The sequence below is a fragment of the Rhyacophila brunnea genome, unplaced genomic scaffold (genome assembly GCF_057557595.1).
Source record: "Rhyacophila brunnea isolate RB1 unplaced genomic scaffold, BYU_Rbru_1.0 scaffold_16, whole genome shotgun sequence".
NCBI lineage: Eukaryota > Metazoa > Arthropoda > Insecta > Trichoptera > Rhyacophilidae > Rhyacophila > Rhyacophila brunnea.
In genome coordinates this window covers 7,434,332-7,449,995 of record NW_028232816.1, presented here as the reverse complement: position 1 = coordinate 7,449,995, position 15,664 = coordinate 7,434,332, and the positions used below count along the sequence as shown (strand labels likewise).

The 15,664-nt window shown below is 32.6% G+C and overlaps 1 protein-coding gene across 1 annotated transcript in view; it reads left to right on the top strand.

Moving 5' to 3' along the window:
• LOC147074287 (GTP-binding protein REM 1-like) overlaps positions 1 to 13,676 on the top strand; it is a 49,827-nt gene extending 36,151 nt beyond the window's left edge. The window contains exons 6-7 of the mRNA XM_085943494.1: positions 6,467 to 6,659; positions 13,359 to 13,676. Coding sequence (XP_085799620.1) covers positions 6,467 to 6,659; positions 13,359 to 13,597 — 432 coding nt within the window. The 3' untranslated portion in view covers positions 13,598 to 13,676. The remainder of the gene's footprint in view (positions 1 to 6,466; positions 6,660 to 13,358) is intronic.
• Positions 13,677 to 15,664: the final 1,988 nt, after the last annotated feature.

The window sequence follows — 15,664 nt, the reverse complement described above, 5'->3', positions numbered from 1 at the left end:
CAATAAGTAAAATGAATTTATTTAAAACTACAGAAAATCGCTATAAATGCATGGAATACCTACCCTTAGTTTTTGGGGAGCATTACTGTAGAACATCACACCATTATTGGTGGCGCTTTTTGCAAGTGGACTGTAATTTTTTAAGGATGATGTGGATTCCGGATCTAGAAGTGGGGGCGATTTAACAGAATGCCAGATACTGACCTTTTATGATGATGGCTCCGTGATCTTGTTGCACTATCATTCGCGCGGTATTGTTTGTTTGGGTTACCCGGTGCGCGGCACTTGACGGTACACTGTTTATTGATTGTATGTGAGGTTGATGAATGATGATGATAGGTTATATGAATGATGGACGCGACATTCACTCAAGCCGTAACAGACTTAGTGCAAGGAAGGTCGAACAGATTATTGTTTTGAGTTAACTTTTGAATCACGCCGTAAATAGGAAGCGACGGTAAAGTATAAAAACTTGCCCACGTCCACTTGCTGCATACCACTTGAGCTAACAAACGATCTTCACAATTACGATCGATTCATGACCCGTAATTTCTGATCGTCTGGTATTGTGACAATACTACTGGGATTTGAGAGAGGTGGTAAGTAAGGATTACGGCCACCGCTATTTGGCGCAATCAGTTATTAATTTTAGCGATAGGTAGGGGGACCAAACATCTTCCTTCATCTTCATTCAGAATATGAGGGCCATGGGGTGAGGAGTATCTATTTCATATTATGTTTCGTGAATACCTAATAAATAATCTAATCGTGAGACATCATTAATTTGTATATAATTTAATTATAATTTTCTCGTGAAATAAAATGGGCAAAATAATAATACTTTTGTATCTATACCTAGGCAGATATTACTACTAAAACAAACGGAAATCGTACTAACCCTACTATTAACCCGCTGTTCATATTATCAACAAACCAATCACCACACATTCAACATCCGTAGACAGCGTCAAATGTGATTTGGCGGGAAAACCGAATGCAGCCATTTTGTAACGCGATTACGTCGCCATTTTGATTCTCGTTCGCTATTTCGCGATCAGAGGTCACGAGTTCGCTTCTTTTTACACTACAATATAACGGCCGTTAAAGCTTCGTATATTCCAATAACGAGTAGCGACAAATCCGTTGGAAACCGTAGCGACGCTTTGTTTCAAACATTTGCGCTACACATGAGCAAACTTTTATTAGGATTTAAAAAGTAAATTTAATGTTACATATACCTACCTACACGTAGTTTTTTGGCTTACCTGTTTTACAACTGTACAGTAAATTAGAATAGGTATTTGTGTCTATATGCAGGTGGGTAGGTAGGTACTAACAATTCTATATATTTATAATTTCAAAACACTTCTGAGAAATATATATCCACTAGAAAAAATATTTTTTGAATAAATACGGTACCCAGCAGGTTCGAACCTGCGCTCCTCGGGAATCGCTCCCATGTGCACTGATCACTATGGTATATGTATATTATATAATTGCGAACATTTTTAAATACATATTAGCTTTTAGAGTACTCTCAATAAAAAAATAGTTTATTCCATATATTTAGTTATAATAATTACAAGATAAAAAGAACTTTTTATATACCACGTTTTTAAATTCTCTGTTGAATCATATAAACTATTCTATGTATTAATAATTAGACAATTCTATGAATTAATAATTTAGGACAAATAAGGCAATTGTCAACAAATCATTTTTTTGCTATTTTGCAACAAACAAACAAATATAGAATACTGAAATGTCATTTTGATTTCCATAGTAACGCACGTATATATTAATAATTTAATTGCTAGGACCACCCCTTAGCAACCAATAATAGTGGATTAAATTACGGATTTCTTCCGAAATAACTTGTCATACAACACAGAATTAACTGAAAATGAATTCAATTCTACTTAAAGATGGCTAAAAGTGTTATAAGAATGCATTGGCATCGTGTTCTGATATATTCTAAAAGTTTCAAATATCTAGCTTGTCGGTAAGTTAGTTAAAAATCGATTGCAAGATTTGTACTGGATAAACAACTACCGGACAAACAAGAATACAAGCTAAGAAAAACGTGGTAAAAATAACACTACACTTATCTATAGTTTTCAAAAGGAGTGTTAGATTAATAATTAAAATGAAGAAACACTACAGTACTTATGCTTGCACTTACACTTACTTACAGTAGTTATGCATAATGCAGCCAACCCACATGATAATAAACTAATGTAGAATTTCCATATACCACTGCACTCAGTAGTAGGTAAGTATCATTAAAAAACGATTTTTGAAAGAGCGTAGTATGGATCCAAAGCTTAGAGAGCCTGACCGCCCCAAAATATAAACATAATCTTATTTTTAATTACACGCTACATAAAACGATGACCCTATAATAGTAGTGTAGTAGTAGTAGTAATGAAACAATCGCATAAACACCCAGACAAGATAGGGTTTTTACTAATTAGGCTTTTTACTCACACTTCAACTATTCATAATTTGTTTATTGTATTTTTGTGACCTTTGACTTGATAGGTAGGTAATGTAGTTTTTACCTGCTTTATTGTATTGATTTGTTATATTCCTAAGCTAGAGTCAAGAGTGTTCGTTGTCAGTGTGTGTTGTGCGTGAAAGGCGAAACCCGAGTCGCAAAAAACGACTTAAATGGAATAGTACAGAGCTTGAATCCATTAGAATTTAAATTCAAATTACATCAAGTACCTTCAGTTGATAGTATTAATATTTAGAGGAATAATTAAAATCAGTTTATGTACAAAAATAATATTAAAAATAATCTGAATATTATACCTGTTCAGTTAATTCAAACATTTTCATGTTAGTCGAATAACGTGATATAACAAATTGTCACTCAATACTAATTTATTGACGTTACTATATTAGCCGACAACAAGAAATCGGCGATAACAAGAAGTCGCAAGTAGAAGACTCTAATTCAAATTTAAATTTTATTTATTTTTACATATAGTGAACATTACAAATTATTAATGTAATACGTTCACAACATGACATTTAGAAGAAAGCAATATTAATAGAACAGTATTATATAAATAATTACACGATAAAAAGAACTTTTTATATACAACGTTTTTAAATTTTCTGTTGAATCATATAAACTTGACTTGACTAGCTTAAACATAAAAAAAAATTATACTTGATAGAAATACTGAATAATAAAATGTCATTTCATATAGATTTCCATAGCAACGCACGTATATATTATTTAATAATTTAATTGCTAGGACCCCCTAGCAACCAATAATGGTATCAAAATAACTTTTCATGCAAAACAGAATTAACTAAAAATGAATTCAATTCTACTTAAAGATGGCTAAAAGTATTGAAAAATGCATTGGCATCGTGTTCTGATATATTCTAAAAGTTTCAAATGTCTAGTTAGTCGGGAAGTTAGTTAAAAATCGATCGCAACGAGCGAAACAACCACCGGACAAATAAGAATACGACCTAAGAAAAACGTTGTAATAAAAACGTTGTAAAAAAAGAAATAGATCAGCATTAAACAGTAGAAAAGTGTAAATATACAAAAATATAAATTAGATACAAGGAAGTACACCGAATGAGCTAAGCAGACCCTATTTTAAGAATTTATAAAATAATACCCACCTATACTCATCCTCACGCAGGTGGAATAATGTGTCAATATCAGAAGTGATTTGGTTGAACAGAATTACTGCTCTCCCAATTGGCATTACCAATGGCAGGTTAGTTCTGCACCTTGGGAGAACAAACAACATCTCAGTGATGTACCTGTCATGGCGGCAACGCGTGCTAGAGGCATCTTTAAAATATTCTATCGGCTCTCCTTTTAGATGCGACTCTTTTTCTTATTCGCAATAAACCAAAAGTTTAGTAATAATAATTGTAACATCACTACTGATCGTGCTAGACATATTTTTATTATAAAAAGCTTCAAAATAAGTAAATTGATAGATCCGTACACCACGGGAGCGAAAAATGAAATGATAAATTTGGGGCGTTTCTGATTTGAAAACGGAAGAGCGATTAGTTGCACTGGAGGGGATTGTTAGTTCACAGTTTTAACACGTGGACAAGAAGTTCTTCTTCGAATATATTATACACTGCAGTTATATTCACATTGAGCACTGTCTAAGTGTATTATTTCGTTTGTTATAATTATTTACCTATTTAATTATATAATAAGAATAAAACGTCACTAAAAATACATAAAATTAATACTGGTTTATAAAATCATAGAAATTACGTAGAATATGATGATATAATAGGTTGGTCTCAATTATTATTTAAAAATTATTAAGTGAACTGTATAGAGTGAGGGTGTAATTGTAATTGTATACATAGAGAAAGGGGTGCGGGGAGTGTGGATTATCGGATAGACGAGGGGTTATCACCAAGCTTGAAGGTGCACCATAGTTCGTGTAGATGACTTTCGTATGTTCAGGATATGTACCTTCTTAAAATGACTATAATATACGTAAAATATATTTTTAGAATTATTATTGATGTCGCATCTGATGCCTGAATTCCACTCTAAAAGTCTTTTTAGCCACTGTTTTCTTTCCATAAAAAGGAGGGTATGTGATAGAGAATGTGTTTAGAGCTTTAATTAAGCTTTTTCAATCCTTCATTGTATGTTTTGTTAATAGTTGACGAAATTGATTGAATTTTAAAGTTTTAACTCACGCTATACGTAAAGCTTAAACTTTTTACGAGTCGCCTTCCAAAGCAACACTGTTGCTTTAACAAAGGCATTATTGACAACAAAGAATAGGGCTTGAATCTAATAGACGCGTCGGATCGTCTCCAATAACAAGAGACCGTCTCTTCTATAAATATTTAAAGCGATATATATATTATTATATCGTTTATATGTAGAATCTGAACTCCAGTTATTCAGCATCTTACAGTGAATAGTTTTGGTAATTTCGTTTTCCAATAATTTTCGATGTTTTTTGTGATTTCTACTTTTTACTTATCAAACTTGAAAATAATAATTATTTCTTTTTCTAGATGCCTTTAGTATCGAGGTTTCTTTAAAGACTATGGCACACGCATACTACTCGACTCGATGCTAGGTCAAATAAAAATTGTGCCGGCTGAGAAATATGGCTTATTGAAAACTATTCTTCTACCCGCATCGGGAATTGCTAATTTGAATTTGGCCAGGGCCCATGAAACCGCCTTGCAAAAACCCTGAAAAAAACTTTGTAGCGCAAGGCGGTGGTGATTCTGATGAATATTTTTTCGTATTCATTGGGAACTGAGAACTGTGATTTATAGCCGATTTTTTCCCGTGGTAAAAGAAATGTCGCATAGGACTTATATTCTGACCATAGACTTATCCTACCTAATATGACTGCAATCACTGAATCTGTGTAAAAGTGCATCTCTTCCAGCCTCGTTTGCCATGGTCCCCGGAAGGTCTCGATTGTCCGCATCTTCCATATGTAATAAAAAGTTCAGGTTGTGCCGCTCCTTGCTAAAATTGGTCAATCTAGTAAATGTAGGACGTCCTGGTCGCTTCCGTCCGGCATCACTTCGAAAAGTGACCCATAGATGGCGCTGCCCATTGACTGGACGCCGCAAGCACTATGTAGACGGATGAGGATTTAGCTCTATGTTGACTCCGTAATTATTTATATCTCTCATAGTCTTACAGCCAGTCAGCTTAGTCTGATTAGCTCTGACCCTTTTGATCATACGGGTCATCTATTTTAAAACTAAGCACCTTGCACTATCGAGATTCATTTATAGTGATAAGTGTGGTTTCTAGTTGTAAAATGTGATACCTACCTGAACTGAACTAATTCTTTGACAAGTTTATCTGGTTATTTGGTCGGGCGAGGCATCTTATCTTGTTAATATATTTTGTGCACCGTTTGAATTATTATCTGTTATTATATATTAAATCTCTGTGAACTCTGAATAAATACTAAACCGGAAGTGTTTCTATTTTATAAATAAAAACTTACCATAATAAATAATAAATAATTCATTTGGGGGCATATCTGGATTAGCCTTTATGTTTCATTTAATAAATATTTTGAAACATAATATTCTTATTGTTTTATATTTACGACAGATTTATGTTTAGATTATATTTTCAAATACCTACTCGATTATAATAACTAATAACTAAATAACTCTTGTCCTGGAGACATTTTGCAAATGGTTGTCAGAGGATTATATGAGCGGTCATCCGTCGTAATGCATCGTCTAATTAAACCCCGGGTTATGTGCGGTATTAATTATTGAACGCAATATGACCTAATCCCATCGCAAAATGGCCGCCATTGCTGACATAATAATATTATATGTGCACGATCATATTATTATTAACGATATTAATTTGCCTATGTATAGGTAATCTCATAAATACATTGGATGAAACGAGTTATATTGACTTTGTATAATATATTAAAATATTTATTTATATTTCCAGGTGGAGAGCTTTTGCGCCACTTACAATGCTGATGTTTTCGTGGTAGTGTACTCCGTCGAGGACAGGTCTTCGCTGAAGGCTGCCGAAGAAATCCTTCTATACCTGTGGAAAGGAGACTACATGTCGAAGTGTGGAGTCATCCTGGTGGCCAATAAGGCTGACCTCGAGAGGAAGAGAGAGGTTCCTATGGTTGGTTAGTATCGCGATTACTATTTTGTCATTTGCCTCGATGCTAAAATTACCTACTGCATATTTAGATCAGTAGCGATGGGTGGAGGTAGCCTGTTAAAATCCGCCATAAATAGCGCACATTAAACTTTGTTAGTCATACGTATTTGTTTTTATTGAACTTATACTACAAATAGATGGTATTAGTTAGTTTTTAAAAATCAATTAAACCTTGCCTAAACCAAACCATAACAGCTGTGGTATATTTTGAGCGATACAACGAAATTTTGCACACTTTTTCATTCATACTTATTTGTTTTCATTGTGTTAAGAATACATGCATACAACACATATTGTTGGTTCATTTTAACTAGATTAATATTAATATAATTAAGATAAAAAGATAAAAGAAAGAAGAATAGAATAGCATAGAATAAAGAAGAAGATAAAAAAAAGAAAGAAAAAGATAAAAGAAGATTAATATAATTAAGATAAAAAATATTATAAAATATCCAAAGTCATGTATGATTTAATTGGATAATTTTAGGTATTTTATAGATAGACGAGTATTTTTTGACTATTATCTCTTATGGCAGGGTTTGATTGAATTTAAAAAATACTACAGTAAATTGTAGTCTTATTTCAATGAAAATAAATACGTATGACTGACAAAGTTAAATGTGCACTATTTATGGCACATCTTAACAGCCTACCCTTACCCTTCGCCACTGATATAGATAATAATATGTGCATTAAGTTGATACATAGATTTACTTTTATAACATTTATTCTCCTATATTTTTACACCAATTACACTAGGTTAAATTATATATCCGAATTTATAAACGCGGGAAATATTTAACTAGGTAACCCGGGTTACTTACTAGGTGCAAGAATAAAGAAGAAAGTTATGAGTGCGGCCATTGCATGGTGCTCAAGTCGCTTTTTGAGGTATTAATTAATTAATTAATTAAATTAAATTAATTAATTAAATTAATTAATTCCCAACTTGCCTCAGTTTTATTTGATGAAACTAGGTAGTTATTTTTAAACTACCAATTTGTGGTGAAAGGTTATCAACAAAATCTAAGTGATGTTTTGATTTTTGTTTGTTGAAACAGATTATGTTGGGTATATTTAACAAAAAAACTGTTTAGTAAGATATAACAATTTTAACGCCCTTTAAATTTTTCAAATATTATGGCATACAGGGTTCGAAATGGACCGGAGCGCCGTTCCCGTGAATTCGGTAATATTATCGCTCCGTCTCGTAGAAAAAATAGTTTCACCGTCCGAGCCATATAGGCAATATAATAGGAAATCTAACACACTCATTTTTATGAAATTAACATAAACCTTGATAACTATGTGAATAATATCTTTAGAAAACTGTCGAGCGCTCCGGTTCGTAAACTTTTCCATTTCGAGTGCTGATGATAGTTCGCGGTGTACTACATAATAAGCTGTCAAATGCTTGCCCGATATACTGGGACAAGTTCTTGAAAATTTGTGAAGAAACTATGAAAAATAAAGTAGATACTAAATTTCTAACTAACTCTACATTAAAAATGTTGTATCAATAAAAAAAAACATAGAATTTTAATTTCTTTTATTCTGTTAACGGTCAATTCACGGTGAAAATGCATTGTATTCTTAATTTAATTTAATAAAACGCATTTTTCCCCCGTTCGGTTTCGTCCGCCTCAGACGGACATTTTCAACTAAATATTATTTTTTTATACAACAGGCATTTAACAAAACAAAATTAACATGTGACACAAATAATCAACCAATACATTGAATTATCCATCCAATAATATATTGTCAATAACAATTAAATTTATATCAATAAAATTGGATATTAATATTTCATAATACCTCATTAAGGACACTAAACCAAATATTCTGAATTATTAACATAAATCAAAAATATAAAGCAATAAACACTTACAATAACATATTTTAATATACCTATTATTATCACCAAACAAATATTTATGATTAATCAATATTTAATAACACAATAAATTTGATTAATAATTAATTTAATATAGCGCTCGAAATAGAAAATTTTACGAACCGGAGCGCTCGATAATTTTACGAAAATATCAACTATATTATACTATACTACAATAATTGTAAATGTGATTTATATAAATAAGCGTGTATTTTTTTTATTATATGAAATATCTAGCTTAGAGACGGAGCGATAATTTTGTGGATTGTATTAACCGGAACGGCGCTCTGGTGCGTTCCGGTCTATTTCGAACCCTGAATTTACAATATAAAAATACATTATTACCATTTGATGGACAAATACGCAATACTGCTTTTATTCTAATTTCTAACTGTCATAATATTATTGGACGGATAATTCAATGTATTGGTTGATTATTTTTGTCACCTTTTGAATTTGTTTAGATAAATGCCTATTGTATAAAGATTATTTAGTTGAAAACGCCCCTCTGAGGCGGACGAAACCGGTCCAGATATAATTAATAAAGTGGAGAAGGTACTATATAAATTTGCGTTTTATTAAATTAAATTAATAATAAAATTTTCAACAAATATCATCATTAATTGAGTCGCTTAGAATCATAACTCACATATTCCAAAAATCAAGTTTTGAGATAATCGCTAAAAACCAACAGAGCACTATTTTTTGTAATTAGAAGAACAGTATTGAACTCCCTAGAATATTAATGAGTGAGAGAGTCGAATAACTTTTTTTTTTTTTTAATATATATACCTTATACTCATAACGTTGCAGACATACAGCATACTATGAGAAATAGAGCTCCCCGATTGGTTAGGAAGGCGTTGGTGACAAAACTCTATTCTTTGAAATATACGACATATTACACCAACAATGAACTTTGTCAACGATTTTCACATGGTTTAAATTGACTTTTAATACTCAACTATTTTTCGGTATATAGATTAATTCATTTAGAATCACTTGGCATATTTAACTAAAAAACGACAAAATTGCAATATGTGAGTTATGATTCTAAGCGACTCAATTGCAGTGGGGAATTAATTTTGTCCAATTATGGCAATACCCCACAAGGCTTCCATAACAACACGAGCTCCACCACCGCCCACTTTGTTAAACATGTCACAGTCTAATAGGTATATTGTGATTTTGTATTATTAAATTACGCATTTAAATTGTTTCTTTTGAAGTACTCTGGTGTACAACAAACAAGGCTTGGTTAATTTTCATTTAGATATTTCCAGGAACAACGTTGTTACGATGCGGAAAATGTTCTTCAAGAACCACGTGAAACAATAGAGGGAAAATAGTGAATACACCATTTCCATTTAAAGTATATTGAATCTATGAATAGCACTTCTATAAAATGTCATGAAAATATACGAAAATAACTAAGTATTTCTACTAGCAAGACGGCAGCGCTCGCAATCAATAAATAGAATTTTGTTCTATTATTTTTAAAGTAACGTACGTTACTACACCTATTTCCCCAGTAGAATATATCCGAATGATCGATAACAAAAATGCATGTTATATTCGAAAAATAACAACAAAGCATAAGGGAAAAAATATTTGCGAGGGGTTTTTGATTCGGTTCAAATGCAGCGAATCTGACTACAGCTAATAATAAACGATTTTTTTTTCGAATTTCTATATTTAAAACATGTGTTTATTTTTGTCAGATTCAATAAATTACCTCCTAGATATTTCTCTGGACTGGATACATTATAGACTATAGATACATCTAGACGCCATCCGTTGCATTGCAAATGAAGCCGCGTGCCGTGCGTTTGATTTGTGTGCGAGCGAACGCATTCGTCTACTAATGTTCAAGACCATAGACCATTTCGCTAGTGCTCACCCAAAGTGCTCGCACTAGACGCCCAGAATTAAAATATAATTTTCTATTTTTTTACGTTATATTGTATTTTTAAGCGGTCAAAATGCAACAATTAGGTAAAGATAACCATAATTTAAGTTATTTTAAAGAAACACTAGGTCACTGATATTAAAATATATTATAATATACAAATAAATCATCACGAACATGTATCAACTTACCTATGAAACGTAATAGCATCTTCTTGCTTATCAGTACGGCTACCATATTTTAATACAACACACAAAACCATCTTTTCTACTTAATTAACTAAAAATATTTACCACTGACTTTATATTTAACACAAAAAATAACAAGTTTAGCAACACGGTTATCGACGCTTAGTTATGCAATAAGCTAAGATTTGCCGGCTATATCGTAGCAAACCATCTCCCAGATAAACCTTTTTATCTTACTCTAGCGCGTGTCGCAGAGATTATAAAGGTACCGAATACTTTCTCACTCGCACTTATGCATCGTTTTTGTTCAGGCCTTGGGATACATTAATACTATTTATTTTTACACAAATTTAGTATAATTATGGCTTCGTCATTTTGCAGAATATTTTGAACGATCACCACCTCTCTAAATTCAATTATAGAGAGTGCCAACTCTTATGTATCAGTATAATGAATAATTATTAATTATTCATGCTAATTTCAATTACTTTTAACAGTCTCTACAAGTGCGTACGTTAAAATGACTTGCGATATTATATCCATTGATAATATTTTGAACAGAACCCATCCTGCAGACCATAGATAATATTCTTATAGAAAATACATAGTGCCAACCATTACTTAACTACGCCATATCTGGTTTATCTCCGTGGCCCTTCATCGTTCTTAATGACCAGACACCATGATATCAAATATTAATATTATAACAAGATTTATATAAATATAAAAGTCGATATATTGATAGATACTTCTGTTTTTTTTTTCAATTATTTTACGAATACCGGTATTGTTTTTTCATTCAGTATTGCAATTTCTATTAAAAACTAGCGATTACAGTATTTTACCGCCTGTTGTATTATCAATATTCGTAATGTTTGCTCGTTTATATCATAATACGTATATAAGATTATATTTACTTTGAATCTTCTCAAGGTATGTAAATCTGCAGTTAGGCCGTGATATTTATAAGCGTGTATAGCTGTATAAATAGATATTATTTGCAAATATTTTGAGAGCTTTTTCTCATTTTATGTGTAGTTTTTTTCCTATCTCGAAAAGCTTCCTAGCCCGAGGCGTTTCGCAAAGTTTTATTCAAAGCCCAGCTCTAATGGGATGTTGTGCGTTGTACGACTAGATTTAGTCATATCTTCCGAAATTTTACATCTGATATCATTATAATCCACCCCTTTTCCAATATTAACCCCAAAAAAGGACAGAATATCAATATAAGGTATCATTATATTATAATATGATATTGTATTATGTGTATTTCTTTTATGTGGGGTACAGATAATAAATCCGTATATTCTCTTTGCAAACATTTTTACTTCGTGTTTTACTTGGGTCTTCTTAAAAAAGAGACACGCCTATTATTGATAATATTCGGTATACTTATATCAGTGGCGAAAGGTGACAGTAGACATAAATAGTGCACACTAAACTTTGTAAGTCAATCATATTTGTTTTCATTGAACTAAGACAATAATATTGTATATAGAGTGTGTTTGTTGGTTTTTAAAATTCAATTAAACCCTGTATAATCCAAGCCATAGTAGATAATAGTCAAAAAATGTTCGTTTATATATAAAATATCTAAGATTATGCCATTAAACCGTACATAATTTTAGATATGTTATAGACAGAAGAATATTTGTATTGATTATAGTTTGGTATAGTCAGGGCTTAATGAATTTAAAAAAAAAACTGACCAACACCATTTGTATCTAATAATATCTATGTAGTCTTAATTCAACGAAAACAAATAAGTATAACTGAAAAAGTGTGCACTATTTTTGGTGGATCGCCCACAGCATACCAAAGTATTAGGTATGGTTTGGTTAGGCAGGGTTTAATTAAATTTTAAAAACCAACAACACCGTCTGCAAATTGTATTATTAGCTCAATGGAAACAAATAAATATGACTGACAAAATTGTATGTGCATTATTGATGTCGTATATTACCAGCCTACTTCCAGTCTTCGCCACTGGTATATACCTATAATTCTGTACCCGAAAGTCGGTGTCTTACATATCCAAAAATGACAATCTCGGTAAAAAAAAAAATTTTTTTTCATGTTAAGCTAATGTTAAAATCATTAGCTTCAGCCCAGGGTTTGTAATACCGGTATTTAAAAACCAGTATCCTAGTATTTTTTGATTTGGTATCGATACCGGTTTTAAAAATCAGACAATACCGATATATTCGGTATTGAAAATGGAAACAAAATGTATTACTTAGCATACAATTTTTAATATGATGTACCTACATTTTTTTTTGTCGGATTACACGATGACTGGTTTATTTCCGTTGCCCTTCGACGTCCTTGGTAACCAGCAAAGACACATACAGATTTGCGAAGTACATTATTGTAGGTACCTACTTCCATAAATTTAAATTTATCCAAATATTTTCGCCAGTCGCTTTAGAAATTGTCAGATGTGGTTTTAGTTATTTCATAGATTTATGTATATTTATTTTTAGATACTTTTGTTTTTTTTTCCATATATTTCACGAATACCGGTATTGATATTTTCATTCGGTATTGGAATCCCTACTTCAGCCGTTTTCAGCTTCATTTTGTGTATTTAGTTTACTGGCTATATACAAGACTGTCTTCAACGCGTTTAATAATATTATTACCTAACAATATTTTTTATTTCATTTACAGTCGGTAGACGTTTGGCGAACAACTGCGGCTGCAAATTCATCGAAGCATCCAGCGGAATTGCGCACAACGTCGATGAACTTCTCGTGGGAATTTTGGCGCAGGTCCAGCTGAACCCGAAGAGAGCCGCCTCCAGGGCGAGACGCGGCCCGAGTGGAAGACGCCCACCATCCAGACTCTTTGCAAGGCTTCTAGGTCTACGGAGACGCGCTAGATCTTGCGAAAACCTGTTTGTTATATGAAATTCGAGGTCTTATTACGATAAGGACTTTCAGACGTTTTCTTAGTGAGACTATTCTAGTGGTGTAAGAAGAAGAAATGAAAAAATATATATACAGAATGATAAAAAGTGCTGCGGAGGCTACAAACATGCCTTAATTTTGTATGGATCGTCCGTCTGACACATGAATTCTGCCACCCTGCAAAACCGGCATAATGTACATAAAACTGGAATTTTAGACTGTGTACTAAATTTCTTATACTGTTTGTATGTGACGCCTGCACACGCTGACGATCAGATACGATATGAAAGAAAGTCTACAACTAACCGTCGCGACTGAAGAATGCTGCTTGTATCCCACCTATCCGTGCTTTGGCACTTCCACCACTGATCCCCGCTTTTCCCGGGTACATTCAACATTATCAAATACTAAGTGCTTTGATTCTAGTGATGATCATCTGGCCTGCAGTTATAACTACTGGTGTACTTACCAACTACAGTCGTTGCGGCCTATCGCAAACAAGTGGTCTTAAATAGGTTATGCATGTGACCCAGGAATTAAAAAATCCTGGTAGCTACACCAATCGGGAAATAATAAGGTAGGTACACTGAAGATGCACTGTGGGAATATAGTGAAAATATATGCCATTAAACTCCTTAAAGTAAAGTACTGGAGGTACAAAAACTGGTATGGTTGAAGTAATAAGCCGTTTCTTTTAGACTGTGCATTGATTCACACAGGTATACGAAAAGAGAAGGCGCAATGAAAATAATAAGAGTATCATCTGCGTATTGTCACATAACGCTCCATCTAGCCACATAATGATGACCGTACCTACCACTCATAATACAGAAAAGGAAACCATGTAATCTACAATTATTAAGTGTGGGTGTTGATCGCCTCACAGCTGATTTTTTTTTAGAAGTTATTCAATATTTTTTTAAATCTATTAGATGCACTGAATCTAAATACGCATTGAAAAAACAACAGTTTACAAGACGCGTGATTCGAGCCATCGAACCATGGATTATGAAACTGGCATTTAGAAGCGAGGCATTTTAAACGTACCATCTACGTACTACCTACGAGATAGTAGATGGAAAAGGTTCAGAGAATGAAGAAGACTGGCAAATGACAGTAATTCGTGAAAGTGCTGCATGGTAGCTATATGCTCCACCAACAAGTGCTAAAAAAAGTAGTAGATAGGTAACCCGTGTTTAAGTATTTCAATTGTATGAAAATGTAGTAATATACCTAACATGTATAGACATGAGTGACCTTGGGTATAATACAGAATAGGGAGTTAGTAAAAACGGCCTTATCGAGTGGAGAGATTTGTGTGGATTTATTAATAAAATTAAGGAATGCTGTTATGTAGAAAAAATATTAATTAATACTATATTAGAATATCCGAAGTGAATGTCCCTTCCTAAGTTTGTTCGCGTGTGAAAATCCCAAATAGGTCCAATACAATTTGGCATATTTTCTTACACATATCTGACTTCAAATCAAATTGGAACATAATATTATAATATATGACATCATAGCATTCACACTTTAACGATTATGCATACTTTTACGCCAAGATGCATAATATGCAATATCTCGATGTATTGCACCATCTTCAAAAAACTAACGTCGTCAATTTTAAAATGCTATTTTCAGACTTATAACGGTTTTTTTGGAAGGCGTCGATAATTAATGCCACTATTAACTAAATATCGTTTATTCGGACATAATATGGTAGGTATTTAACACATAAACAGTGTATGCACACATTATATTTAACCTAATGTATTACAGTCTTGCAAATAGTATTTAAAGAAGCTATTTTTTTATAATGAGTTTGACAACCAAAGTGCTGATTTGTGATAGGTACTATTTACTTTGCTCCGGGGGATTTGGGCAAAGCGGTTATAAACATTGTTTTAGTTTTTGTTAATTAAGAGGTTTTAATGATTAATATTTAATCTGCTTTTTATCGTCGTTTCTTAAAGGGTCCGCTTTGCCCGGGCATCCCCTAGCGTTTATAATATTGAGTTAAAATAAAATCGTAAGCCTGTTTTGTTCCGGCCAATGCAAATTATA